This window comes from Hippoglossus hippoglossus, chromosome 6 (assembly GCF_009819705.1).
Source record: "Hippoglossus hippoglossus isolate fHipHip1 chromosome 6, fHipHip1.pri, whole genome shotgun sequence".
In the NCBI taxonomy this organism is placed as follows: Eukaryota; Metazoa; Chordata; class Actinopteri; order Pleuronectiformes; family Pleuronectidae; genus Hippoglossus; species Hippoglossus hippoglossus.
Window position 1 is genome coordinate 10707951 of NC_047156.1, and position 18262 is coordinate 10726212.

Sequence of the window (18262 nt, forward strand, 5' to 3'; positions counted from 1 at the left end):
GAACCAGTCTTTGTAAGAGCTAACCTTTCATGGCCCACTTGTTTGTATATAAAACACAGACAACAGCAGCTGAGTTACTGTCACTTCACTAAGATGAACACTAGAGGGTGATAAAGTTCAGATAACGGGATTGTCTGTGTGACATTTGCAGCAGAGAACTAGCGACCTCTGGTGTATGAATACAGGTAGTACATTAAAATATCCCACATGAGCCTCTGCCGCTGTTTCGCTTTCACTGCAGCTCATTTAGATCATCTACTGCTAGTCAAAGATACTTTACTTCAGTACAAGCACTAATACAACAATGTAAAATATAACTTTAAAAGTAAGATCCTTCATTCAAAACTCGTAAAAGTACCAGCTAAATCCACTTAATATATTAAAAGTAAAAATACCCATTCTGCTCCCTGTGGCTGATTTATATTAGTGCATTAAATCATTGCTTCATTAATACTGATGCATCCGAGTTTATGCAGCATTTTAATGTTTTGGCAGGCGAAGGTGGAGCTACGTTTAACTACTTCACATATGTAGTCTATAGAATATTATGTACTCAAAATAAATGTACAATAATTTGTGTTATTAAATAAAATAGATTGTGTTTGTTTATTCAAATGAAGATCAAACTGTATCTTAAGACAAATTCATCCAAAAATGCAGGTAACTCCAAAGTCCCTTTTCTGCCACAGTATTGAATGAAGGTATTTTTTTTACTTTCCACTTCTGGTGGTTGTGTATTTCAGGCCTGAAGATTTTGGTCTGAAAGGAAACAAATGAACAAAGCAGAGAACAACAAGATTCCAAAAGAAATGTCAAAACAGAAGACTTTAAAACAGAGAAATCACATCGTATGACTACGTTTGGCTTTAGTGTGAAGAGAAAAGGAGACGTTTATTATTTTGTGTGTATTTTTGTTTGTCAGTCCTGCTCCTGTATCAGTGTGGACCCACTGAGAAACACACTCGCTCTGACCATGTGTCATTGTTTGATTTCCAGCCAAATGTTTGCACAACCCTACATTTTTTTCGATGAAAATAAAAGAAACAAATTGAAAACATGTCAAGAGACTGTTAATGTGTGATTTATGATTACTGCAGTTGCATCGCCAACTAGTGTTCTCCTGGCTTGTGCTTTTACTTTTAATGGATTTCACAAATATTTCCTGAGGGAGACAGCAGGTGCTGATTTCTGAGCTGCTGGTTTACTTCACTTCAGCTGTTTGGAAACCAAAAAACTATTTAATGTTTTAATGACATGATTTATCAACAGTCTTATTTGATTGACTCGTTCAGAAAAGTTATTGGGGAATGATGTAATAGTGAAAAGAAGCTGAATTAAATATTGTTTTAGAAAATATTGTGTCATTTCATAATTCTATTTAGCCTATTTTTAGCTTATTTATTTAATACTGAGCACTATGGGTCCCCACTGTTACCTATATAATGTTATCTGCTTGTCTACTTACTTACACACACACACAAACACACACACACACACACACACACACACACACACACACACACACACGCACACGCACACACACACACACACACGCACACACAGACAAACACACACAAAGTTAGACAAAATAGTATGTTTTAAGTCTTATAGTGTAGTATTTAAATGGAGACAAGTTGGCCTCATTTGTTTAAAGGTTCAGTGTGTAGGATTTAGTGACATCTAGTGGTGAAGTTGCATGTTGTACTCCTCACCTCACACTCCCCTTCAAAAGAGAACCTGTGGCAGCCTGTAGTTGTCATAAAACTCCAAAAGTGTTTAGTTTGTCCAGTTTGGACTACTGTAAGAAACATGGTGGCCTTACAGGACCTGCTCCCGATGTAAATATAAAGTATTTAAATATAAAAGGCCCATTCTAGGGTAAAGAAAACAACAATTTGTACAATTAGATGAAAAAACACAATTATTTTATATTAAATTTCTGCCAATCGATCCATTCACTTAAATCTTACACCCTGAACCTTTAAGTTTATTGATTGGATTTTATCTTATACTTTTAATCTAGTTTGATCCTCCTTAGCGCCTCTATAGTTACAAGTTATCTGCAGCCACAGGTACATTGGGATGTGCAGTTTCCAGCGATGCGATGCGATGCGATGCGATGCGACCCTAACCCAGCTCCTCTTCATCAGAGGCCCTGCGATCTGAATGAAAACCAAAACATGTCATTGAGCGGAATTGGCTCAGAGCTCTGACAGCAGCAGTCTCCTCCCCCTGAAGTGGATGTGAAGAGGAGCTCCCTCTCTCTCTCTCTCTCACCCTCCCTCTCTCGGCTCTGCCTCACATACAGGAAGAAGTTAAATAAGTGTAAAGAAGAAGAAAACAGCAACAACCCAGAAACACTTCTTTCACGCACACGTCTTCAGCAGCAGTGTGTTTATTTTGTATTTCTCTGCCTCCCTCGCCTCCTGCCTGGCGCCCTGGCTGAAATGCAGAAGAGGAAGAGGAGTTGGAGGTGAATGTGAGGAGGCGCTGCTGCTGCTGCTGTAACGCGTGTGGAATACTTTCAGACGAAGGCAGGAGTCAGACTTTTACGCATGGAGAACCGGGGGGGATCTTCTTCGTAGTTTGCGCAAAAGTTCAAAGAAGAAACATGTCAGAGCACAGATCCAGTTTCCTTCACATCGGAGACATTGTGTCTCTTTACGCGGAAGGCTCGGTGAATGGCTTCATCAGTACTTTGGGGTACGTTCCTCTGTGCTTCTCCTCTTATTCTCACCTTTAACCCCCCCACACACATGTGCTGTGTTTTTAATCCCATCGCTGCTTCTGTGTCACTTTCTTCATCTCGGATCGGCCCCCGTGAGCCGATCGAGGAAGAGGTTTCTGTGTGGGACTTGTTGTGGCACAGGCCTAATCAACGCGTAATCGGTCGCTTCTCAGGAAATTCTTTACGTTTACGCAAACGCAACAGGAATGCAAAGCAGCGTGTTGCCCAGGTAGACGCTTGCTAAAGGTTACCAGAGCTCTGTGTGGCACTTGGTAGTCAAAGTAAGGGCCCGGGGACCCACACGAGGACACCAGAGGACGTCAGGGAGATCCAGTAATGAAAATCAAATGATATGCAGACGATATTCAACTATATGTTAAGAGTAACGGAGACATTTACATACATTTGCATTGTGCCTGTATGTGAGCTTAGTGGCTTTTAAAGGGCATCACAATGGTCTCCCCTGAAAATACTGCTATTATATTCATTTCATTTCCGTTCCTTTATTGTCACTGCTCAGGGTTCAACCAAATGAAGTGTCCCAGTGGTGCAGACTGTAGTGATAAATTAGATAAGTATAAAAACAAACACAAGCGATAAATACAAACTTCAGGGAAAGCAAAGCCTTGTGTGTCTGTGCACGCCGCCATCGGCCAGGAAATGCAAATAAGAGAGTGACACGCACTGTTCAGCTGAATATCACACGTTGCTGTGTTGACCAACATGAGGATGAAGACCCCTCCAATGGTCGTAAATCTGAGGGGTCACCAGATGAGCAATTGGCTATTGTCTGACAATTGTTTTGCCTCTGGGGGCAACAACTAATATGTTGGGGCTTCCGGTGTAGACGGAGAATATCCAGGCCAAGACTCCTTCCTTTGTATGTAGTTCACCGTTTACAGTCTGTTTCATACAAAACACAAACGGTGATTCTTTTTGTAGGTGTTTCAGGTCCGCATGACATTTTGGATGATCTCTACTAACAGCTACCTGCATATGAATGCAGATGAAATAAAAAGCCGACAGCCTGTGTGTGTGTGTGTGTGTGTGTGTGTGTGTGTGTGTGTGTGTGTGTGTGTGTGTGTGTGTGTGTGTGTGTGTGTGTGTGTGTGTGTGTGTGTGTGTGTGTGTGTGTGTGTGTGTGTGTGTGTCGACCACCACAGGCTGCTCAAACATGACTGGTCAAACTAGAAACGGACACCTGAAGGCTTCTGGCCCCCAAATGTTGTCCCTTGCAAACATATTCTGCATATTCAACTGTTAATAGAGATTAGCAGATAAGTGGTGGGACAGGAAAAAAACAACCATTAAATTAACTATTAACTAATTTAACTTGTCAAACTTTTTTTTTGTAAAATAATCTCTAAGTAATAATTAATTAAGTTAAAATACGTTTTTTGGGGGAAATTGCTCATAGGAATAAGAAGACACTGCTTTATTTTAAGGGGACACACTCATGTAATGTGGACCACTACTTTTCAAAGGTTGTTTTTCTTTTATGTCTCAGCTGACTTTTGTGTAGGTGTGATAGAAACTACTTTTCATTGGGTTATTCTCCTCCAGCGTCACTATGGTTTGCTTGGCTGTATTTCCCCCTGTGCTGACAGGGTCAAGTGTCAGTGCAAGGTGAAATACCTTTGGTGGTTCCAGTTGCTCTCTGGCCCCTAAACCCACAGAACAAGTGTGGAGAGATCGACTGGCCCTGAGGAATGAGCCCTGCCCCACCCACCTTCTCTCCCTTTTCCCTCATTTTCTGTTTCCTACTTTCTGTCGTTCCTGTTCCTGCCTTAAATTCCTCCTACAGGCAGAGCATGCCCGTTTTGATGTAAACACCTCGGCTTTAATGTCTTGTTCTGTGGAGGATCTACAGAGTATTTGAGCAAATGGCAGATGAAGTATGTTTGTACCTTCACTTATACAATGTTCCCTGACTCACTGTCTGCAGGACAACACACAGCCAAACTACTTTATGTGTCTGTAAAGCTCTGTGCCAATGCAAACAGCACACAGGGGCAGACAACATTTAAAAATCCCCCCACAGCAATTGTTCACACCTCCTCTTTTTGTGAGGCAAGAAGTGAAACTCTTATCAGCGTTGAATAACTCATGCAGTTTGACAGGGGCGCTGTGTATTTTATCAAGGGCTGAGCTGAGCTCACCAAGGTCCAGAGAAAGTAGTATCTAGAGCAAAGAGCTGCAGGAACCTCGGCCCTGGTGAGCACAATGTTGCCTCGGCCGCACAAGGCTACCCAGGCTGTTTGCTCAGGAATATAATGAATCAGTGAGTTCCTTACACATCTTATATTGTAAACACACAAAAAACGGATGATCTTATAAGGAACACAAAGGTCATGAGGCTGATTCAAATCCACAGGTGACCTTGACCTTTTGGATATCGTGCTTTCCCATGTTTACGGTTGTCAAGAGGGTTTATTTTGAAGATCTGTGACATTTAATGTTTCTCAATAATCAAGCGATTCATGGTATGATGCAAGATTGGTTTGAGTCACGAGCATCTGGACATTTATTTTGCAGTTACTTGAAGATGTTATACTCCCCATCCGAGAGATAAAGCTAAAATACTTCTGTATCCATCATTTAAGTCATTTAGTATTTGCAGATTTTCCCATTGGTTAGCCTATAGCTTTCCCCAGAAATGAAGTCATCTCAGGGTAATAATGAGGAAGTGCATGACTCGGTCTGCTTCGTCAGCAGGTTGAAACATGCAGTGACAGAGAATGGTTGTAGAACATTTTAACTTTCGTTTTTTTTCTGGTCGTCATCACATACTGTGGCCTTCTCTGTGTTGTTGTCCCAGTCCACTCCACACAAGCTATGCAGCTATTATTAGCTCGTCTGTGTCCAGCCTGGTAGATTAATCTTTGGTTCATGTTTAACTCGGTTACACAGAAAACCTCTCCTGCTCGCTGAGTGTCAGCCACCGTCAAAGCCTCCGTGTTTGCAACGCCAGCACCTCTGCGGACCTAAGATGACTTATTAATGAGCTGGAGGGCCTTTTCCACGGGGAAATGTTTAGCCATTTAGCACTTGATAATGTTTCCTGTTGGGCCCTATTGTTTCTCATTTAGATGTAACTCTGATACAGAGTTAGAGGAAATAATAGACACACACACACCGTGAATTGACACACTGATCAAGTGTCGTGGCATTAAAAAAAGGAAATGGCTCCGTTAATTTAAGCACGGCTGCTCGCTTTGAATGAATTGGAGGAATTGTGCATTGCATTATGTTTCTCTTCAGTGGATGAATGGATGTGCTTGTGCATCTGTGCATGGGAATAAAGTCTGAGATCAGTCTTTTTTTTATAGAAAGTCATACATGTCGCCTCAGAATTTGATTAGGTCCGTCAGAATGAAGACCAACAAGCAGCACCACCTAGACACTGATTTACTGACATAAGAAACCTTAACGTTCAACAATTCCGATAAAATAAGACCTTTCTCACATCTACGAGGAAAATGAAGTAAAAGCAGATTCCCTGCTGGAGCCCAGACCTGAATTTTGGTCTCAAAAAGAAAACCGACACCCTCTCTGATCTCTTTAATAATGAACATGTAAAACATTTCCTCAGGGGAAATTCCATTACCTTTTGTTTTTCCAGGTTTCACGCATTCAGTTCCAGTAAATAATGGCCGACTGAATACAGTGATTCAAATGTTCCTTGTAGCGAATGAGATCGATTAGCTTGTACAAATACCAACAGTGTTCACAATTGGCCCTGTGTTGAGTAATACCCCTAGTGTTTCTAAGTGGTATTACTGGTCACAACATGACAAAAAGCCTGGTTCCTGCCCAAAGCAAGAAACAGCTAGGTGCAAAATCCCAATTTGCACTAAACCATTTTAAAAGGCAGTGAAGTAATAATGCTGAATTGTTGATGGATTATAAAAAACATCTGTGAAGTTTTTACTGGCCTCATCAGTCTCTTTATCAGCGAGTCATTCGGGGGGGTGCAAAAAGAGACTACTTGTTTTCCATCAGTCCTTCTGTTCACCTGGTTTTTCTTCCTCCTCCGACATCGAGACCCCTTTTCTTTTGCCGGGTAGAGTTTCAACAGTCACTCCGCTTGTTCCATCTGCCTTTTCCAGTGTCAGGGGAAAGCAGCCGATAGCTGTGAGGGGAAACAAAAGTGCCATCCTCTTCCTGTTTTGGTTAGACAGTGGCGGACGTAAATTTTGCCTCAATTTTTCCATGAGATTTCTTACATCGTGGTGACTCTTGTAGGGAATCAATTTCAAAACAAATCGTGCGGCCATCACATAGTGCAATCGGCATCAAGTTAAAACAAAACAAACTGACAACTTGTGAACCACGACAGTTACTCCAGATATCCGTCATCATCAGCTTTGCAGCTTTAACAGTCAGTGCAGATTTGTAATGTGTGAATTTCAGAGACCTGCTGAGCCAGTGAAACGTCTCTAGTGTGTAAAACAGTCAGCGAAGAGCAGATACAAGTCTAGGATGTGGGTAACTAGGCCGTTATTAAGTGACACCCCTTCAAATTCCCTCTAATCAACCCTGCACAGAAACCACATGGTTTCCTCCAGCAGCCTTGAGGTTCCTTCAGTGACCAAAACAAGGGTGTTTCTAAAAGCTTCATCTTAAACACACACACACACACACACACACACACACACACACAGACACACAGACACTGTTCATTGTCATCTGGTTTTATTGTTACTTTTAATATATTTGACACCAGAGAAAGTCGGATGTCATTTATCGAAATACAAACCACAAGACTGAGCAGACCTTCCTGCCGCTGGGCCGGTAAGCAGCGATCAAAGCAGCTTTAGATTAGATGAGCTCCAGAAAATGTTTAGAGCCTCAGTCCAGACTCTGAGAGCTGTGCAACCAGCGGAGCTTTTCATCCTGCAGGTGCCAAGTGAACTGCCACTCAAGTTTGGTTTCGAGCCGTGGATTGAAATGAATGGTTTTACAATTCATGTATTTGCATTTGTATGTGACACCACAATTGGACGACTGTTTGTTGCATGTAAATCTTTATTTTTTCAGAGATAATGACTGGCCAGTGGAAAACATGGCACACCTCGACACTAAATCATAGGTCCATGATCTTGTATCGCAATACAGCCCCAACCTGTTGCCATTTTTCATTTCACAATTTAAGCTGTAAAACATAAAAATTATAATTATTTTTGAAGTGTGGGCAAACTGCATATTAACCTCCGCCAAGAGATTATGTTTCCGTCTCTATTTGCTTGTTTATTTGTTAGTTAGCAGGATTACGCAAAAACTACTCAACTGAATTCCATGAAATTGTGTGGAGAGGTGGGCCATGACCCAAGGAAGAACCCATTCAATCTCTGTGCCGATCAGCAGATCCAGATCCCTTTTTCTTTTCCCTTTGTGAGATTTGTTTCTCAGAGAGTGATTCATGGATCTTGAATCAAAAAACCTGAACTTTTATTTGGAGATTAGAGGGTGGACCTCTACTCCTCTTGCTACAACTGTAATGTACTTAAGAAATGATGGTGAGTGACATTTTGTATTTGTGTTTTTCTCTACAGGCTTGTTGATGACAGGTGTGTGGTTCAGCCTGATGCCGGAGACCTTGCAAACCCACCTAAGAAATTTAGAGGTATGCATGATTAGACTAGTCACACTGGTTCAGGGTTACACACACACACTCACACAAACACAGACACACACACTGTCAAAGCTGACCAGATCCTTTGCTTTCAGTGTTATTAAACACAACATTGTGGTTTTTGTGAAGCTTTAATAGGTTTAACTGGCTCTTCAGTCGCCCGGTGGGTAAACAACCACTAACCTCAAAAATGCAGTTTCACCACATTAAGACCCTCGAGTGGAACTCAACCTGACTTACAGGGAGTGACTCCCGTGTGCCTGAATGCTTCTCGTCCTCTGCAGATTGCCTCTTCAAGGTGTGTCCCATGAACAGATATTCGGCCCAGAAGCAGTTCTGGAAGGCAAAGCAAGGAAAACAAGGAAATAACAACACACAGGGAGATCTTTTCAAGAAGTTACAGGTACAACCCCTTTTTTCTTATCTCAATCTGCATCTAGATCTCGTTGTTCTTTTGCATCCAAAAGCTCTAACAAATGTCCCTTGTATTACCCAGCATGCAGCAGAACTGGAACAGAAGCAGAATGAGTCAGAGAACAAGAAGCTGCTCGGAGAGGTTGTCAAATACAGTAATGTCATCCAGGTACAGCCCCTCTCTACTGCAAACACCTGCAGCTTCACACTGGCTTCAGTCCACGGCTTTGTTTTTGTTGTTCTGTTTAACCAAGGTTACGTTACTGAGATCCAGTCTCTGATTCCTCAGGCAGGTTTGGAAAAGTCTGAAATGATAGGACGTGTTGTCACTGATCACTAAGCTTTTGTTCCAGGTGTTGAGTTGAGAAAAGAAACTACATACTTAACTGCTGTTGGAAAATATGTTCAAACCGTTTATGAGGGTTGACTTTGAAAGCTGGTGTAATTTACCTCTGGTCTGATCAGTGGAGTCTTGTAATGTGCAGGGTGGTCGGACACACTTTTTGTCAGACTGAATGAAATTTGAAGCCAGTTCTTTTGAAACAAACAAGTTACCTTGAGGTGATAAGCAACCTATTTATTTAAAAAGTGGATATCTTATTACTCTTGTAAAGTGGTGGAAGGTATTTAAGTGCTTACTCAACACTTACCTATAGATCACTAAATATTTAAAATGAGTTATTTACTATTTGTTTAAAAAATAAGATGATTTATTTCTGTCTTTATATTATTATAATATTTGTGTGTATTTTGTATTACTTATTAGGTTTAAGTATTGCTTATTATACTAGTATTATTCACATTGGATTTATTTATTTCACATTTACTACATCGTTAATATTTAATAAATATTAAATCCAACACCCTTAGCTGCTAGTTACTTTCCACAAAACGTATAAAATATGATGCTTTGGAATATTCCCAAAACATACAATATGAATTTGTTAATTAATGAATTGATTAGTTGATGATATGTGAACTATTTTGATGATTTTTTAAAAATGTTTTCAGGTGTGATATGTCACATTAGGAAAGATGCATTTTATAAAATAATCATCATAAAGTAATCAGTAGATGAAGCCTTAATGAAAACAATCAGGAGTTGCCTGTCTATACACAATTATATAAAATCAACTGTTTATTGCTTCAGTAATAACAATCTTATGATGTAATATATAATAGTGCAGCACCCTTTGGGGCCTGTGTAAACTGTGGCCCCCTTTATGTCCCCTGGTTTAGAAAAGTCTTAGATCAGCCCCTGTCTCAACCCCCTGATTCCTCGTTCTCAGCTCCTGCACATTAAGAGTAACAAGTACCTGACGGTGAACAAGCGACTCCCCGCTTTGCTGGAGAAGAACGCCATGCGTGTTTCCTTGGACTCGGACGGTAACGAGGGCTCCTGGTTCTACATTCAGCCGTTCTGGAAGCTCCGCAGCGAGGGAGATAATGTAGGTGTCCCCTCCGCCCGGAATCACCTTTCTGTACAAAGCCATGACGTTTCTCTCTGTTTACACTGTCAGGTCATTGTTTGTCCTGTCCCAGTAACATTTCTGATTTTGTCCTCCCCCCTTTGGCTTTAGCATCCTATGGTTAAAGGTATTGCTCTTGATTGTGCATGGTGTTTGTGCAATATTAGGTCAGACACAGAATATCATGTTAAACGCATGGATGCACTGGCCTCCCCATTGCATGTAGATTTTCAGGGTTGAGCTTAAAAAGTATTCGGTAAGTTTCTCCCTTCTGTCTGCTGTATGACATTGATAGTGACATTATAGCTAAAATGTTTGTGATATTCCTGCACAGAATTGAAACAGATGTGATGAACCACCCACATCAAACCTTGTGTGCTTGTGCACAGCTGCTCAATGAGATACAGTTGACTGTGGACAGTCTATTATAATTGTTTATTATAAGTAGACTGAGCATGCATTATGCAAACAACGATACAATAACAGGTTGTATACTTTTCAGTCACCATGTCTCTGTATGCTGCATTCGTGTCCGCTCACCATGGTATGAAAAAACTTGCCGTGTACAGCTCCACCGCTCTCTCTCGTGTGAATCTCAGCCTGTAGCCGCTGCACTTAGCGCCTTTTGTGTTCTGAAGTAGATGTTTGCAGACCTGAGACAAACCCCCTTCCTTTGCATGGACCCCACTCTTACTCTCTGTTCGATCCATCTGAACTCTGCTGGAACTTGACCACCCTGTGTCTCCTGCTGCGATGTGACTTGTCTCTGGTTCGGTTCAAGGTGGTGGTTGGAGACAAGGTGGTGCTGATGCCAGTGAACGCAGGTCAGCCGCTCCACGCCAGTAACATCGAGCTGCTGGACAACCCCGGCTGCAAAGAGGTGGGACTAATTCCTCGATATCATTTCAAGAGTCTGTTAAACAAGATACTTTTAATGTTTAATTATGATCTCTATCTTATATCTCCATGTATGATTACGATGTGTATTTTATATTTTTAGTTATTTGCTTATATCTGCTTTATCTGTTTTTTTTATTTCTATGAAAAGTGTCTGAGCATTGTTAAAAGCACTATACGAATAAAATGTCTTAATATTAAAACAGCTCGTAGTTCAGGTAATAGATTATAATGTGATATATCAATGTAATATACCTATATTCGATGGAATGTAATATTATACCAACATCGTGTTACCCCACAGAGAAGCTTCTAATACCCCAACTGTGGTTAAAATGTGAAAATCAACAAAAAAAGTGGCCTTTCAAGGATTTAGGAGACGGCATGTGACTTGTACATGATAAAATGAAATCTTGATTTCCTTCTCTGTTTTTCTTCTACGCTCTTCTTCATGCTGCAGGTTAATGCTGTCAGCTGTACCACCAGCTGGAAGGTCACCTTGTTCATGAAGTTTAGCGACTACAAGGAAGATATCCTCAAGGGGGTATTTTGGTTTTTATTACGTTTGAGTCTGTTTATTCAGTCCGTGTTTTAGCAGAATTTGTTCCAGCTAAAGAACGCCGAATCATTTTGCGTGTGTGTCCTCTGTCAGGGAGACGTTGTGAGGCTGTTTCATGCCGAGCAGGAGAAGTTTCTCACCTCTGACGATTACAAGAAGCAGCAGCACGTGTTCCTCAGGACCACGCTGAGGCAGACGGCCACCTCCGCCACCAGCTCCAAGGCTCTGTGGGAGGTCGAGGTAAAACACAGACACAACTAATAACATCTCACTTTCAGTTTGAATTCATCAGTGATGCTCAATGTAGCTGGAGTTGATCATCATGACTTTTTGGGTAATTGAAAGTCATACAGTACATCAACAAAATAAAGACCCCACTAAATGAACCTAATATATTCCTACACACTTAGATTTACAGCTTTGTCATTATTAAGGACAGTTTCTCACAGGTTCAGGCCGTTATTCCTCCTTTGATTGTACGTTATTATAATGTCCTTCTTTCTGTCATTTCAACTTTTAGTTCTTTGTAATCCTCTGTCTGTTGTACTACGTGTTCCTCTTTTATCAGTTTACACACTAAACTGGAGTTCCTCTTGTCCCTCTGCTGTTTGTTCCTGCATGTTCTTAGCATATCAGCGGTTGACGTGTTTTAGCGCCAGTATGACAAACACAAATTCCTTTTGTACTTAGCGAATCGGATGACTATCGTTCTGACTCATTCTGTCGCTGCACTGACGTTGGTGCAAACGCTGCAAATGAAGACGTGCATCTTTTTTCTCTGTTTGGTTTGTGAACGAATCCCGACTCAGGAGAACCAGAGATATTTAACAGAAATCATCCCTATTTATGTGTGTTGAAATGTCATAGTAATCCCCATACAGACAAAAACTGAAAAACTCTTCTATATTAGAAGTTAGATTGAAGGAGGAACTGACTGACACTATTTCCAGATGTGTCATGTATTATTTGTTGTTCCCAGGTCGTGCACTATGACCCCTGTAGAGGCGGAGCCGGCCAGTGGAACAGTCTCTTCCGCTTTAAACACCTTGCGACTGGGAATTATCTCGCATCCGAGGTGAGTTTTGCTCTTACGCTCGTGTCAGAGCTTCAACTTTCATTTTTATTTTTTAACGATGCTTCTCATTGTGTCAAATTACATAGTTCGTTTTGAAAAATAGCTTCTCAGTGTCTGTGCAAGCACAGTTGAGGGGGACTTTAGGTGATGTGCTGTAGGTGGCAGTGTTCCCATTGATATGGCCTATATCCCCCATCTTCTGCTGTAAAACAGTCTGGATTTGGGTGATAAGGATGATAATGACATGATGTTCGTCTCCACATCCGAGATCTGAGACTGTTCAATATCTTTTATAGGCGAACCCTGAATTCAAAGAGAACACAGTGGAGTCCCAAGGAGAGGTGAGTCATTCAAACAAGCACATGTAGCTGCAAAACCACTCACAGCTGACTGTCTCACTAACTACTCTACAGGGCTGATAATTACAGTTTTGTGCATCAGCAGTGCAATTAGGTCGTCATTTTACACCATGAATGAGTCAGATTGCACTTGACTGAAGGATAAAATGAGTTTTAGTGCAAAGAGTGATTATCTCAGCAGTTGTACATTTTTTGGTTGAATTTCAGTCCCTTCTCTGTCTCCTCATCCTTTGGTTACGCAACACCACCAGTTCTCTCACACTTAAAGTACACACACACACACACGCACACGCATATGCAAACTCTGCCAAAGTCTGAATCTATATCGAGACATTTCTTTCAGCTCTTCACTGCCTTGCACATTTGTATTCTGGCAATGCAAGGGACGCGCACACAAACTCTCTCCGCCTCACACACTTACTCGTGCACACGCTGAGTTTCAGACACACTGGGGGCTCCTTACATAACATCTGGGTGTGGGGGTGCCCTGCAAGAGCGGATGGAGGGGAGGCAGACGTGCTGTCTGCTCTGCTCCACTTGCCTGTGCTAAGCTGGTGGGGTGAGTCACCGGCGGAGGGGGACGTGAAGAAAGAGGGGAGGGAGTGGGAGGAAAGAAGTTGAGGCGCGGAGGCAGCTCTAGGGACCCTCCCATTGACATGCAGCGAACAGCGGGAGAAATGAACCCTCGTCATTATGGGTTGCATCTGCAGCCTGCAGACGAGCTGCCAGCCTACGTACTGCAGAGTCTAACACAGCACAGAGAAGCCATGGATCTCTGGCATCATGTCTGTGTTAAATGTGGTTTGGCTCATCCATCCACTCTCACTGATGGAGTTTATCAACAGTGGAGCTCATCTGTCAGTATTAAGGGGAGCATGTGCAGAGAGATATGACAACCAGACACAAAACATGTCCACGCTCCTCTTTATGGTCACAAAGGTCAGAGAGACTTACTTCAAGTAGTTTATATGATAATTTTGACCGCCCCTGTGTGTGCATGTTTGCCTGTGTCCTTGTGTGTGCGGCTGCAGAATGAAACTGACGCTGTGTTCTCGAAGAGGAAGCATCAGGCAGCAGAGAAGATTGCGTTCACCCTGGTCTCTGTTCCCCACGGGAATGACATTGCCTCTCTGTTTGAGCTGGATGCCACCACCCTGCAGCGGGCGGACTGTCTCGTGCCCAGGTCAGTCACTCACATGGGGGCAACACCGACAATAACACTTTGCATCTGCTTTGTTTGTGACCACAGGGGGATTTTTTTTTTTTTTTAACTACAATTCACAACTTGGAGAACAACAGGTCCTTTCAGAAAATCTGCCTTTAGGGGGAGATTGTTACTTTATTGAAATCATCTGCTCATGTGTTATTTTATTGTTTGTGATGAGAGCAGTCTAAAATAAGTGTGTATACATAACTGGATCAATTCTGAAACAAGTTAAAATCAAATAAAACATATTTGAAGTTTCTCATTCAAATTGCAGTATATTTTATATATCATAACAAGACAAAGAGTCGACAGACATGTTAGTGGGCGAGTGTGGCTGCACCTGCACACTGCTGCCTATTGCTAAATGCTAACATTAGCATGGTTAAGTGCTTGTTTGATACAGAATGTGTTATATGCTGATATTTAGCAGAGATTGATTCACGTGTGTTTAAATAATTTTAGGATGTTAGCATGCTATTTGCTAATTCATGCTAAAGACATAGTAGATCATGTTCTAGTACGACCCTTAGTAATTCTCCAGCATGGCTACTTTTCAGTTCAATAACAGCAGCAAGGTCATCCAATAAAAAAAAAACAAAACAACATATCTGCTGTATATATTTTGTTCCATCCTTCCTCAGAAATTCATATGTGAGGCTTCGGCACCTGTGCACCAACACCTGGGTGACCAGCACCAACGTCCCCATTGACGCAGAGGAGGAGCGGCAGGTTATGCTAAAGGTCTAAACCCTCACACACGCACTTATTAGATATTCTGAAACCTGCAATACAACTAATTGTGAAAAGGGTCTGAATATATTCAGAAATTCACTCAACTAAAACAAGGGATGCATTATTTGGAAATTTGCTTGGACTGTCACAACAGATTGGCACCTGTCCCACTAAAGAGGACAAAGAGGCTTTTGCCATCGTGTCTGTTCCCCTGTCTGAGGTCAGGGACTTGGACTTTGCCAACGATGCCAGCAAAGTTTTGGAGTCCACTGTGAGAAAGCTTCAGTACGGCAACATCGCTCAGAACGAGAGGAGGTACAGAGACATTATGAGCGTGTTGACGCAGGTCGTACGGGGTGGTGTGAATATTTCATGATTTCACGTGTTATTTTTTGCCTTAATATCTATTTCAGGTTTGTGACTAAACTCCTGGAGGACCTGGTTTTCTTTGTGTGTGTGGTACCAAACAATGGCCAGGATGTGTTATCGGTGGTCACCTCTACACCCAACCGAGAGAGGCAGAAACTCATGAGGGAACAGAACATCCTCGCCCAGGTCAGCACAAGTACACACACAGACACACACACACACACACACACACACACTTTTCTTTATGTCCTTTACGTCCCTTATGTAGAGACAGATTCATCTGAAGTGTAACAGAAGGACAGTAATGCCCAGAGCAAATCTTAATTGTATTGTATTTCCATTAGTGAGATATTTTATAATAGCTACAGATTAGCCTCAGGAAGTCTGTTTATTGCATTACAGGCTGTAGAACCTCAATTCTTCACTGCCATGTCTGGGTTTCTGTTCCTCTAGATCTTTGGCGTCCTGAAGGCACCATTCACCGATCAGGGTGACGGTGCCATGCTGAGGTTGGAGGATTTGGGAGACCAGCGCTACGCCCACTTCAAGTACATGTTGAGACTCTGCTACCGGGTGCTACGGCACTCCCAACAGGACTATCGCAAAAACCAGGCATGTTTTTCTACACTCGTCTACTATTGAGTGTTCACTGAGTTGTCATCCGGCTCATTAATATGGTCGTTATCAACAGGACGCAGGGCAGTCCGATGATGGAGAGGTGGAGATTTAACTGGGAGCTTAGAAGTATAGATTCTTCCAGATTGACTTGGAAAATCTATGCGGGCGGAGCAACTGCTGTAATGATGCTTCCTATTATGAAACCTAGGCAGTGGTCAATCAGTCTTTTAATAGATCAGTGGATCAACAGAAATAATTCATGACAAATCTAATAATGAACGTGAGCTCACAGCACAGTTTCTCCTACTTAAATGAAAAGATTTAATTTATGTGGAATACACTCGGGACTCAGTGCGCTCATTGGTATTTCTGCTGTACTGTGTTCGTCTGTCAGGCACAACCACAGACTGTATTAAGATGGACGAAGCAGCTCAACTTCCTCTTACACTATCCACAAATGAAGCTAAAATATCCAAAGTAAACATTGGCCATTTTTGCGCATTTGGCGCCAGATTCTGAGCAATAAACAAGCTCGACCAATCACAAGCTAATGTCAGCTGTTAATCATGATGTTTCATCCCGTTTTATAGCATCAAGTCACTAATCAAAGACAAAATGGATCAATGTGATAAGAACTACCCAAAATGACAGAAACCATCTCTGAGAAAAATGTATTTGACTTGTGCTTTGACTTTTTTGGGTCCCATCAATTAACATGGAGGAGACAGGATAAATACTGCAGCCAGCCACCAGGTGGTGATTGGCTTCACTTTGAGGAGCTGTCACCTCGTCCATTATTGTGTACAGTCTATGGTTATAACCTACAAGCAGTGGAACCAGTTGAACTTTAGCTTGATACTCATGTATAAGATAAAAAAAATCATTCGACTGACTTAGAACTTTACTCTATGTTCTACTGTTATGTCAACAACCCAGATACTTATTTATACAACAGCTTACAGAAGTAAACAAACAGTACTTCGCTTGTGCTACTAATTTAATCTTGTAAAAAGGACATTTGTTAATGTCACCTTTCAAGATTTTATTTGTTTTTCTGACAAATGAAATGCTCGGTAAGAAAACGATAAATTTTAATTGTGCTCGTTATAATGCTTTCTACATTAACTGATTAATCAGTTGTCAGACGTCAGTAGATTGATGGGTCCAACCCTCAGCCCTGATGAAAGCAATGTGAACGTTACAAGCAGCTGTCAGTTGTAACTGTGGGAAACCTCATGAATGTGAATCAAGGCCTAAAAAAAAAACAAAGTAAACTTGTTGAACATGTTCTCTCTAGATAATGTTAAAACAAACACAAAACTAAGCGCAGTGATTCAGCTAATTTAATCCGTCTGTGTTACTGGCTCTGACTATTTCTGCCCGATTTCACAACCATCTACAAAAGTGCAGTGTTTAAAACCATATGTTTCTTGTTTCCTCGCAGGAATATATAGCCAAAAAGTTCTCAATCATGCAGTCTCAGATTGGCTATGAGATCCTGGCCGAGGACACGATCACTGCGCTGCTGCACAACAACCGCAAGCTGCTGGAAAAACACATCACAGCCAGAGAGATCGAGACGTTTGTCAGCCTGCTGAGGCGCAACAGAGAGCCCAGGTCAGACACGTTCAACCGCCAGAGACCAGAAGAACCCAGGGGACAATTTAATTACAGAAAACACAGAAGTCATAATTTATTTAGCGAGAGATTAATTTTTACTCACAGCAATTTAACAATATCACGTAACACAACACAACTTGTATTGGAATTAATAATTGTTATATAATAGGTTTACCCACTTTACATGTCAAATACGATACCGTATATCCTGTGAAAGACAACTTACACCAACATGTAACGTGTCAGTTTGTGTGTTTCTGTGCTCATGTCTGCTCTGCTCTTCCAGGTTCTTGGATTATCTCTCTGATCTCTGTGTGTCCAACAAGACGGCCATCCCCGTCACACAGGAGCTCATCTGTAAATTTATGCTGAACCCCACCAATGCAGATATCCTCATCCAGACCAAGTGAGTGTGTTTATTTAAAAAAAACAACCGAGTTGCTCCTGTTGCATTTCCCTCGTTCATTTTTAAAAACGTGTTCAATCTCCCCAGCACGTGCGATTGCTGTTTCCTCCTGCTCGATAGATATTTCCAGCAGCACCTCCGTGTGCAGTTTTGTCTCTTAACCGCTTTCTGTCA

The 18262-nt window shown here is 41.7% G+C and overlaps 1 protein-coding gene across 2 annotated transcripts in view; it reads left to right on the forward strand.

Annotated features, from left to right (window-relative positions):
- Window positions 1–2206: 2206 nt before the first annotated feature.
- The window catches only part of itpr2 (inositol 1,4,5-trisphosphate receptor, type 2), a 55708-nt gene continuing 39652 nt past the window's right edge, over window positions 2207–18262 (forward strand). The window contains exons 1-17 of one of the 2 annotated variants that reach the window (XM_034588385.1): window positions 2207–2703; window positions 8284–8354; window positions 8648–8766; window positions 8860–8946; window positions 10067–10225; window positions 11028–11126; window positions 11604–11687; window positions 11796–11942; window positions 12682–12777; window positions 13074–13118; window positions 14168–14319; window positions 14985–15084; window positions 15230–15390; window positions 15489–15630; window positions 15898–16056; window positions 17507–17679; window positions 17969–18088. In XM_034588385.1, coding sequence (XP_034444276.1) covers window positions 2612–2703; window positions 8284–8354; window positions 8648–8766; window positions 8860–8946; window positions 10067–10225; window positions 11028–11126; window positions 11604–11687; window positions 11796–11942; window positions 12682–12777; window positions 13074–13118; window positions 14168–14319; window positions 14985–15084; window positions 15230–15390; window positions 15489–15630; window positions 15898–16056; window positions 17507–17679; window positions 17969–18088 — 2006 coding nt within the window. In that variant the 5' untranslated portion in view covers window positions 2207–2611. The remainder of the gene's footprint in view (window positions 2704–8283; window positions 8355–8647; window positions 8767–8859; window positions 8947–10066; window positions 10226–11027; window positions 11127–11603; window positions 11688–11795; window positions 11943–12681; window positions 12778–13073; window positions 13119–14167; window positions 14320–14984; window positions 15085–15229; window positions 15391–15488; window positions 15631–15897; window positions 16057–17506; window positions 17680–17968; window positions 18089–18262) is intronic. The other variant, XM_034588386.1, reaches the window with a different exon arrangement.